This window comes from Lepidothrix coronata, unplaced genomic scaffold (genome assembly GCF_001604755.1).
Source record: "Lepidothrix coronata isolate B3197 unplaced genomic scaffold, Lepidothrix_coronata-1.0 Scaffold2, whole genome shotgun sequence".
Lineage (NCBI taxonomy): Eukaryota > Metazoa > Chordata > Aves > Passeriformes > Pipridae > Lepidothrix > Lepidothrix coronata.
The window spans coordinates 13,561,701-13,572,925 of NW_016690182.1; the positions used below are offsets into that span (position 1 = coordinate 13,561,701).

Below are 11,225 nucleotides of genomic sequence, written 5' to 3' on the forward strand. Positions count from 1 at the left end.
GGGCACCTTCCACTAGACCAGGCTCATTCCAAGCTGGCCTTGAGCACTTCCAGGAGTTATAAAGGGGCGGGGGCCCCTTCCACTAGACCAGGCTCATTCCAAGCTGGCCTTGAGCACTTCCAGGAGTTATAAAGGGGCAGGGGCACCTTCCACTAGACCAGGCTCATTCCAAGCTGGCCTTGAGCACTTCCAGGAGTTATAAAGGGGCAGGGGCACCTTCCACTAGGCCACATTGCTCCAGGCTCATTCCAAGCTGGCCTTGAGAACTTCCAGGGGAGGGGAAGCCACATTTGGGCAGGAAAGTGAAAACACTGGGCCACAGCAAGATCTCCAGGGCCTTGCCCGCAGTGGTGAAACCAGGAGGAGACAGGTCACCAGGACCACATCCTGCTCCTCAAAAAACCCCTGGAGGGTGCACCACGGGGAGGAGGGAGGTGTATTTTTTATGGCTCAGGGAAATACAGGTTCTGCAGAGGGTTTACCAGCAGTTGGCCGGGTGTTTTATGGGATCTGGGGGTGCCTCAGCGTGCCAAGACAAAGGCGGGATTCGCCTACCCAGTGCAGCCCAGATATTGTCCCCACCAGGTCACCAGGCTGGGTCAGCCACACCGAGGCCCTTCGGCTGTAAACAATACCAGGTTGATCTCCAGGACGGAAACCATTGTCCCAGGAGCTGGCTCCATCTCCCAGGACAGCACGGCAGGGCAGGCTCAAACAAAGGGCCCGAACGGGCATTCCCGGCCCCGGGGGGAGGCGGGGGAGCAGCCACGGGTTAGATATTTAATCTCACAATGGCTCCCAGGAAATGAATGGTGTCTCCAGGAGAGGGACACAGCCCAGCCCACAGCAAAACCACAAGGAAAGATCTCAGAGATCAGGTACTTCTCAGCCCAGGCAGGGAATGGGGAGGAAGGACATGATTAACCCTTCAGGTGATGGAGCTGAGATGGCATCGGGCAGGAGTTGGGATGGGTTCTGCCATTGCAGCTCCAGTGAGGTGAAAGCCTCAAAAGCAAAACATGAGGCTTAAAATATTGGATGCAGAAACCCTGAGCCTGCCTGTGTCTGGCCCTGGGTTGGATTCCCTTCTTTTTACTCGCTCCACACCACCAAAAGTTCTCTTAACTACTCAGGTCACACCCTCCCTCACCTCTATGCCCTTCCCTCTTCCAGTAAGTGAAGTGGAAGGAGGCAAACACACGAGGCTTTCCAGCCCAGTTACTGGGAAACCTGGAAAAACCACCACATTTGATTGGATTTAAAAGCCACCCAGGTTTTCCTGGACACTTCTTTATACTGCCTGACTCAGGTGGGTCATGGAGCTCTGAAGTGAAGGGGGAAAGAGAGTTTTCATTTTAAAGCAGAGCCCTGTGACAAAGGCCTGTCACCACCCAGCTTTGGGAGCAGGGACAACATCCTTCCTGTTCCTTTCTGTGCTGGTCTCCAGCCCACTCCTACCCAGATCCTGCCAAAAAAATATTGTACCTCACACACACAAAGAAAAATTCTTTGCTGGAGTGTTCAAGGGGCTGATAAGGGGAGAAGGGAAGGGAGCCAAGAGCAGGAAGCGATTCCCAGCCACGGGATGGGGTTTGGTCGTTGTTCATAAAAAAAGAAAAGTGAACTCTGGGCCAGCTTAATTGCTTTCAGTAAAGATCAGCCCTTCTATAAAAGAGATTTATGAGGGCACTGATGGTTCCTGGACTACCAGGGGATCTGATAAAGTTTCAGGTATAATAAATGCCTTAATGAGGGGACCTGGGCTTGAATGCACAAGTGGCACTGAGGGGAGCTGGCTGTGGTGGGAGCTGCTCTGGGCTGGGCACTCTGTTTGCACCAGCAAGGGCACCCCTGCCCTGGGAAGGGGGGCACAGCCCTTCTGGGCATGGATTTGGAGCCCTTCTGGAGGTGGGTTGGGAGTGATGCACCATTGGCAGCTGCTGAGGGGACACGAGTGGTCAGTGTAAACAGGGAGACACGAGGGGTCCCCTCCCTTCCTTGGGAGTCACGGGTGTGCTGACAAAAAAGAGACAGCCCTTGTCTCCTCAGAGGTCCTGTGCAGGCAACACAGGCCTTCACACAATCCTTCTGTGGGAGAAGCAGGATCAGATCTGGGGAGGATCTGGGAGATCTCAAAGGAAGAGCTCAGAGTGACAGAGGATCCCAGAATCCCAGACTGGGTTGGGTTGGAAGGGACCTCAAAGCTCATCCATTCCCACCCCCTGCCATGGGCAGGGACACCTTCCACTAGTCCAAGCTGCTCCAAGCCCTGTCCAATCTGGCCTTGGGCACTTCCAGGGATGGGGCAGCCACAGCTTCTCAGGGAAACCTGTGCCAGGGCCTCCCCACCCTCTTCCCAACATCCCATCTAACCCTGCCCTCTTTTTGGGGGGTTTAGGAGGCATCTCTTCCAAACCATTGACTCGAGAGCCTCCCAGAGTTCTCCTAAATTCCAGACCATCCCAGCAGAAGGCAAGCAAGGCAATCCACTGTAAACCAGCACAACCCCTGGAGTTTTCTCAGCATTAACAGCAGCAGACCTCCCTGTGCTCCTTATCCTGACCAGATGAATCAGCTCAGTGACATTCTCAGCACCATTAACAGGACAGGGAAGGAGCACAGGCAGCATTTCCTGGTGCTGTGCTGCTCTTACCTGTGTGAGTCCTCTGATGTGCCTTCAGGTGGGAGCTCTTGGTATAAACTTTGGAGCAACCTGCAAGAACAGGAAAAAAACCCACAATTTCCTCATGAGAAAGGGGCCCTTGCTCAAACAGTCTCTGATATTTGAGGTGAGGGACAGAGCTGGGTAATGCAAATAAGCCTGGCTGTATTACTTGGATTCAGCAGGAACTAAAGAGCATTTGTTCTCCCAGACAGACAGGCCTTTACATCATCTTTGGACACAATCCTGACACCCCTGGCCATTGTGCTGGGAATTAGGGGGGGAAGAATCAGGCACAAACATTCAAACCTCCCCTTCCTCCACCAGATCTTCCAGGCAGGATAAAAACACTCAATTCACCCCCATTAGCTGCTGGCTTTGTGCTGCCCTTTGTCTCTCTGGATTCCAGACATAACTGATATCACTTTGCAAGGCTGGAGGGAAGGTGTATTTTGTAACAGTCCCAGCCCCAGCAGACGTGGTAAAAATGTCCCAGGCAGCAGGAAACATCAGGTACAGTGTGGAGCCACTACTTGCCTTCCAGGATCCAGAATAAAGCCAGTGGGAAGTGTTTGCAGAAGCTCAGCAAGAACAGGTTTAGTCAAAGAAAGGGTCTGACTGAAACACTGTGATCTGGGCAGAAGTTTCAACAGCAGGTGTGTCAGAACGAGGCCTCAGTTCCTCTTTTCAGTCAGAGAGAGCTCAGGAGAGCCCCTCCTGCTGCCTTCCTGGCCCTGCTGCTTTGTGTTTTGACAAGCAGACTAAAATATGAATTTGAATTTTTATGACCTGCATAATGGTCCCATTTTCCATTCCAGCGTTTCCACCCAGCCTAAAGAAGCCTCTTGCCCCAGATCAGCCCTTGGTCCCATCCTGCTCAGGTGGTGGGAGACCTTATCCCTCCTGGCTCGGGGGGACAAGGGTTGGTGACCCACTTCAGTTCTGCTGCTGGTGCTCTGAAGCCTCACACTTGGAAGAGAAATCATGGAATCACAGACTGGTTTGGATTGGAAGGGACCTTAAAGCTCATCCAGTCCCATCCCCTGCCATGGGCAGGGACACCTCCCACTAGCCCAGATTGTTCCAACCTGGCCTTGGACATTTCCAGGGATGGGGCAGCCACAGCTTCTCTGGGCAACCTGTGCCAGGGCCTCCCCACCCTCCCAGCCCAGAATTCCTCCCCAACATCCCATCTAACTCTGGCAGTTTGAAGCCATTCCCCCTGTCGTGTCCCTCCAGGCCTTTGTCCAAATCCCTCTCCAAGTCTCTTGGAGCCCCTTTAGGGCCTAGAAGGTGCTGGATGGGGCTTTGCAAATACATCTCCCCCATTCCTGCAGTTCCAGGTGTGAATTCTCCCTGTGTCCCTTCCCTGCCTCACACAGCCCATGGCAGTGAGAGCTGCTGCCCCTGCCAGAAGTCCTGACTGGTCTCACCTCCAGCTGAACCTCAGAGTGAAGGCTGAGCCGGAGCCCAGCTCTGTCTCTGCACGTACACACCCCTCAGACACCCAGTGTTTGTTCAGCACAGGTTGCTGAGGGGTTTTTTGCACCACAGACCAAAATCCTGCTGAAAACAGGCGAGTTTTGCCTTGGTACTTCATCTTACAGGATGAGACTCTTCCTCAGAGCAGCGAGACAAGAGCAAGGAGTCTGTCCCAGAGCAGTGCTCCACTTACACCCTTCAGATGGAAGGTAAAAAGCAGCACATGCTGTCAACCCCAAGAACATGGGGGCAGCTGCTGGCTCAGAAAATCCCTGCTCTGCAGGTTGCCAGAGGGTGGGAAGGGGTAAGATCCTGGAGACAGGACCTGGCCTAGGCAAAGCCTCTGCGCTGCCCTGCTCCAGACGCTCCTACGCCACGGAAAGAGCACATAAATCTCCCAGGAGGCAGGTAGGAAATGACTCTCCTCAGTTCAAACACCCCCTTGGGAAAACTGTTTGCTAATCCACTACTGGTCAGCAGCTGGAGATCAGCCCAGGAAGTGGGAGGTGTGTGTCCCTGCCCTGGGAGTGGGGATTTTCAAGCCCTCACTCTGCTCTCAACTGGGATCTCTCACTTGGGATTTGCTTCCCTCCTGTGTGTCATGGAATCCCAGAACTGTTTGTGGCAGGAGGGACCTTCCACCCCCTGCCATAGGCAGGGACACCTGGTTGCTCCAGCCTGGCCTTGAATACTTCCAGGGATGGGGAATGAAGGAAGGGATGAGTGAATATGAGTTTGCAGCTGTGGGTCCAGGGAACTCGGCAAGGTCTCCACCTGCCAAGGCACCACAGATGTCCATCATTAGATGGACACCTCATGGAGTGGGAAGGCACAGGGAACAGCTTCAGCTCTGGGCTGGACAAGTTTCATACAATGAGGGTGGGCAGGCCCTGGCACAGGTTGCCCAGAGAAGCTGTGGCTGCCCCATCCCTGGAAGTGTCCAAGGCCAGGTTGGAGCAACCTGGGCTGGTGAAAGCGTCCCTGCCCATGGCAGGGGTGGAATTGAGTGATCTTTAAGGTCCTTCTCATCCAAACCATTCCATGATTCCACTGAAATGCCCTTCCACACCACCGTGATGCAGGACACGAAGCCATGGAAGGACATGACATGAAGACCCTCAACTTCATTGCCTGTTTGGAAGAATTGGGGCTACAGAGAGAGACCATCAAGGCTGCTTGTGGAAATTACTTCCTGGTTTTCCACCCTCTATGAGAGAGCAGGAAAGGAAGAGTCAGTGAGAAAGGCAGTGTGCTTTCACCTGCAGAGGTGATTCCACATGGGGTTATTCAAGACCAGAGCAAAACAGGCAGCTGAGGAGCAGCTTTCCAGGAGCATCCCTGTGTTTTGCAGGAGCTCTCTGCCCCTCAGAGCCGGGGTTGCTTTTGCCAGAGTGTGAAGGGGAGAGGGAAAGGGAGACAACAGGCATCAGATAGTGCAGGTGGGATCAACCTCTTCTATTCCTTCCCACTTCCCCAGGGCTCTCCGCTGGACTCCACAGCTCCCTCCATCACGCAGATAAGAGGATTTGAGATTACAAAAGAGGCCCAAGGCAGCCCCCAGCCATCCTCAGGGTGCCAAGAGACCCCCCCGAAGCCAAGCCCTGCACACACCTGGGTAGTCACAGTGGTGGATCCTCCTCTTCTCCAGCTCAGGGTTGTTGCGTCGGTTGTACTTGGGGGGCTGCATGACAATGTGCCCCTGGGAGAGGGTCCCGACGCCATTGGGGACCGGGGGCACCTGGGATGACTGGACCAGCTTCAGTCCAAAAGTGGCCTCGTAGGACGGCGGGGGGGAGATGGTGTTGATGAGCTCGGGCTGGTTCTCTGGGCTGCCCGGCTGCGAGTTGGGGGGCGAGGGGGGCAGGGTGACCCCCGGGGCAGGGTAGAACTGCCCGGAGATGTTGAAGCTGCCCTGTCCCTGGGACACGTGTGGGTACTGCTTCAGCGGGCCCGCCGGCGGGACGGGCCTGTGGCCCACGCTGGCCATGGTGCTGCCCGTGGCCATGGTGACCCCGCCGAGGCAGCTGACGGCCGTGGTGGTGCTGCCCGAGGACGTCAGGGCAGGGACGTCGGCGCTGCCGCCCAGGGGCAGCTGGTAGAGCTGGGAGGGCTGGGGGGGGGCAGACAAGGGGACCTCCGAGGGCATCTCCTGCTTGATGAAGATGTTGTTGACCGCCACCGACTGGGGCATGCTGAACACGCTGGTGAAGTCGGGCAGGGTCTGCGTGGGGCCGGGCGCCGACGAGCAGGGCTGGGCGAAGCCGGTGCCGGGCTCGGTTTTGATCTGTGGGAAGGGTGCCATGGGTTTGGGGGGCCGGTAGAGCCCCGTGCGCAGGTGGGTCGTGTCCGGCAGGATGACGTTGATGTTGACGCTGTAGGGGGTGGAGCTGGGCTTCTCCGTGGAGAAGAACTCGTCCACCACCGAGGCGCTCTCCCGACGGTACTTCTTGTCCGGCAGCATCGGGATGGGGGGCACCTCGCTGGAGAGGTACTTGTCCATCTCAGAGCGTGCCTGGGGCGAAAAAACACGGACAGGAGAACTTGGGAAGAGGAACTTGGGAAGAGGAACTTGGGAAGAGAGGTCCCCTCTGGTTGTGGGGGCAATGCCCAACAGGGATTTGAGCCAGCAGGAAAGGGGGAGAGCGTCAGGAATGGCGCAGGAGCCACAGGCTGAGCTGATTTAGCTCAGTCTCTGACTCAGCCAGACGCCCCAGCAGTGAATCACTGTCCTCTGCCCCACTTCCCTCCTCCATATCTCCACTGGTAACACAGAGGATGCAGTTAGGGGAGGAATACAGCCTGATAAAGGGGAGACAAGCTTTGGGCACAAAGCCTTGGGCACACAAAGGAGAGACTGACACTAGGAATGGGAGGAAAGCAGAAGCTCTGCTCCAGCCATGCTCTCACACCTTGGGCATGTTGGATTTGCAGTGCACCTTGGACATGCTGGCTCTGGTCTCCTTCAAACTCAGCAGCCTGAGATGGGTTTTATTCTGGGGCAGTGTCTTTAATTACCTGAGAATTCTAGGACAGTATCTTTAATTAATTGAGAATAATTTGGGCCTAGAAATCTAAGTGTTGTTGTTCAGTGCACTCTGAGCCTAAGATGGAAACCTCCAGGCACACTTACTGCCTCACCTTGGCAGAGTGACTCAGCCCTCACTTCACCTTTGGCTTAGTCCTGGTTTTACAGAGCTGTTTTTACAAGCCTGGGTCCTCCAAGCTAACAGGACTTCTGGCTCAGACAAGCAGGTTCCTTCCCCTCCTGGTTCCTGTCTGCTGTGGCATCCCACTGGATCCAGGCCCAATAACTCAGCAACCTGATGGAGCAATCCTCTAGGAAATTCATCCCCTGGCGTTGGATGACTCAAGTTCTGCTCTTTGTGGTTACAGATACCAGCTCTAATGCTCTTCTGCAAAGCTCCAGCCTTTAATTATGTGGTTATCCATGTGTCAAGCTCCTTGCAAAGCCCTCGGAGACTCATTCATATGTAGAGGAGCTGGCAGAGCCGCCAGGTTTCCCTGGCAGAGCCCTCAGTGCACTCCAGGAGCACGAGCTGATCTCAGCCCACGCCCTGCCCAGGGTTGTACAGCCCTGAACTATGTCACCAGAGTGCCAGGGGCCAAAGTCAGCCCTGCTGCAACTCCACTGCTCATAACAAAGCTGGAGGGGGGCCAAGAGACTTCCTTGTCCTTTCCAGCAAAACGTATCACCCGGGATCCAGCTCATTCCAAGGGCCTTTGCCCCTCCGGGAGCACAACTGGAGGCACTTGGCTGAGCTGGCACCTCCCCAGGCACAGGGACGGGCACAAATACAGCCTCTGCTCCACTAATACAGCCTCTTCTCCGCAAATACAGCCTCTGCTCCACTAATACAGCCTCTTCTCCAGAAATACAGCCTCTGCTCCACTAATACAGCCTTCTCTCCACAAATAAAGCCTCTTCTCCACAAATACACCCTCCTCTCTACAAATACACCTCCTCTCCACAAATACACCTCCTCTCCACAAATACAGCCTCCTGTCCAGAAATACACCCTCCTCTCCACAGATACACCTCCTCTCCACAGACACAGCCTCTTCTCCACAAGTACAGCCTCTTCTCCAGGGACAGGAGCTCAGGGGAGCCAGGCTGGGAAGGGCTACACTGCCCCAGAACAGAGTACACCAGACTGGGACTGGGGCGTGTGCCCACTGCACTGGGAATCCTATGGAATCCTGGAATCCTTATGGTGGGAAAAGACCTCTAAGATCATCGTCCAACCATAACATGTCCATCCTTATCAGGCCCTGAAAAGTCCCTTGTTAAAGGAAGCTCAAACAACCCCCTCACGTGCTCCGGAGAGGGAACTCTCACTCAGGAGGAACCTAAAGCCACTCACAGAACCATGGAATATCCTGAGATGCAAGGGATCCACCATGATCATCCAGTCCAACTCCTGGCCCTGCACAGACACCCCAACAATCCCACCCTGTCCCTCAGAGCGGTGTCCAAACCCTCCTGGAGCTCTGGCAGCCTTGGGGCTGTGCCCACTGCCCTGGGGAGCCTGTTCAGTGCCCGACCACCCTCTGGGGGAAGAACCTTTTCCTGAGATCCAACCTGAGCCTGCCCTGGCACAGCTCCAGCTGTTCCTGGGTCCTGTCACCAGAGATCAGCCCCTGCCCTCCCTTTTTTCCCAAAGGCATCAGCGGGAGGCAGGGAAGGGACTCTGAGACCCTTCACCTCCATCCTCCCAGAGGGCTCCAAAGCCCTGATTTCCTCCCAGGGTCCAGCCTGGGTTCCTGCCCTAGGGAGAACCACTCCAAAGCTTTGGAGCTGAGCCCTGGGTGCTCCTGGCACCCAGACTGGCACGGGTTCCCTCGGGAGTCAGCTCCAGGCAGTCGCAGTGGCTCCGGATGCCACACATACCTGAGCAGTGAAGGGCCCCGCTGGCCACTCCAGCAGGGAAGGTGCTGGATGCCTTTTACTTCCACACTTCTCTTATCTCTGGCATTTCACTTTCTCACCTCCAGTTCCCAAGGGAAGGTCTCCTCCCCACTCCTCCAGTGGGGCAGGTGACCAGGCAGGCGGATAAAGGTGGAAAGGTGTGGATCTTAGAGGTCCTTCCCAAACTAACTGGTTCCGTGGAGGGCCCTAATTTCAGATGCCAGAGGTGCATCCTCAGCTGGAGACCCCCTGCCCTCTGCCTGCCCCCCCCTTCGGTGTCACCCAACATCCCTTTCTCCCACAACCCCCCTACCTGCAGAGCACAGTCTTCTCCCTATTTTTCCACTAAAACCCAATTCCCTTTCTTTCCTTCAGGCTTCCCAGGAGGGTGTTGAGGGGCAGCAGTGGGGTGTCACCACGTGGGAGGACACCAGTGGGGACTGCCTGTGGCTGCAACCCCCCTGCTGTGTGTGTGTGTGCAGGACCTGGACAACAATGGAATTGTCCCATGGAATGCTCCACTGTGTCCCAGAGTTCCAGCATCCTTCCAACAGGGAGAAACGGGCACTTCTTGTTTGTGGCCCAGAAACACGTGGTAACCACAGACCCCCTGGCACTGCTCAGCGAGGGGGTGGCGCTTCAGACCCCAAAGCAATTCCCAAGCAGAGCTCCATCCAAAACCAGGGTGGCTGAGGGAGCTGGGGGGGCTCAGCCTGGAGAGAAGGAGGCTCAGGGGGGACCTTCTGGCTCTGCAACCCCCTGACAGGAGGGGGGAGCCAGGGGGGGTCGGGCTCTGCTCCCAGGGAACAAGGGACAGGAGGAGAGGGAACAGCCTCCAGCTGTGCCAGGGTGGGCTTAGATTGGATATTAGGAAAAAATTCCTTCATGGAAAGGGCTGTCCAGCCCTGGCACAGCTGCCCGGGGGAAGGGTGGAGTCCCCATCCATCCCTGGAAGAATTTAACAGCCCTGTGGATGTGGCACCTGGGGACATGGGGCAGTGATGGCTTTGGCACTGCTGGACCTGATGGTCTTGGAGAGCTTCTCCAAATTAAACAATTCCATGAGTCCGTGAAGTCCTCGGCCCAGGGTGGGCACAGCAGGGATGACCCAGTGCAGACATGCCTGTGTGGGATCCCCCTGAATTCAGGTGCCTCAGGCTGTCACTCAGGGCTCCTGTCACAGCCCCTGGGATCCAGTTCAGGGATTAACTGGAGCCATGAAGGACACACAGGTGCCTGGGGACTGGCAGAGTTGGAGGGACGTGCCCTGCTTGGTGGTGGGAGCAGAAGGAGGGAGTGGAGGTGCCACCTTGTCTTCACAGTGGATCTGGGTGGGTGGGGGGATGTCCCAGCTCCAGGGGACCTCAGTGGTCCCTCACCAAGGGGAGCAGGAGGATGCAGGGGGAGGAATGAGGGAAGTGACTCACCTCCAGAATGAGTGGTGGCATCCGCTGGTCCATCCTCATGGGGTGCAGCTGTGGGACACAGCACGGGGTTAGTGGGGTGTCCACCCCTGCAGGCCCCCCCAGACACCCCTGGCCATGGAGGACATTGCCCCCCACAGCCCCCACAGCCCCCACAGCCCCCACAGCCTGCCCACCCTGTGCCCGCCGTCTCCTCCCACTCCACACCCCATGCAAGCAGCTGATGGTTGCCCACCACAGGTTGATGGTTGCCCACCATGGGTTGGGACTTGCCCAAGGAGGAACAGTGAAGCCTCTTTGGCTTCTCACAGGGAAAGCAAAGCCAGCTGAGAAGCACAGAGCTCTGCAGAGGAGACTTTGAGGCACACAGAGCAAAGACCTTCGGAGACATCCAGCCCAGTGAAACCAGTCTGTCCTCCCAGTTCCCTGCTGGGCAGGCAGGAACGTTCCTGCTGTGTGCTGGGAATGGGCTGGAAGCCCCTGGAGCAGACAGCAAGGGCTGAGCCCCAACACTCACTCCCCAAGCCATGCAGGAGGGTTTTTTGGTGCAGAGCAGGGGCTGTGATGAACCCCAACACCCCCCAGGGTGGGCACCCACCACGAGGGGCTGGGACAGCAGCAGTGGGACAGCTCCATGAACTCAACCCAGCCCCTGCAAGGTGATGTTCTCACATCACACCGCTGCCAGGCTCCCACACACAGAGGACTTGAGGGAATCCCACCTCCCCAG

At 56.4% G+C, this 11,225-nt stretch overlaps 1 protein-coding gene across 4 annotated transcripts in view; it reads right to left on the bottom strand.

The window, feature by feature from the left end:
• LOC108497178 (Krueppel-like factor 5) overlaps positions 1–10,539 on the bottom strand; it is a 14,267-nt gene extending 3,728 nt beyond the window's left edge. Inside the window, exons 1-3 of one of the 4 annotated variants that reach the window (XM_017814589.1) lie at positions 10,499–10,539; positions 5,756–6,656; positions 2,654–2,713 (exon numbers count right to left, since the gene is read on the bottom strand). In XM_017814589.1, the coding sequence (XP_017670078.1) occupies positions 2,654–2,713; positions 5,756–6,656; positions 10,499–10,537 (1,000 nt within the window). In that variant the 5' untranslated portion in view covers positions 10,538–10,539. Of the gene's footprint in view, positions 1–2,653; positions 2,714–5,755; positions 6,657–7,053; positions 7,111–9,053; positions 9,150–9,384; positions 9,553–10,498 lie in introns of those variants that run through there. The other 3 variants (XM_017814598.1, XM_017814605.1, XM_017814593.1) reach the window with 3 other exon arrangements.
• Between the last annotated feature and the right edge of the window lie 686 nt (positions 10,540–11,225).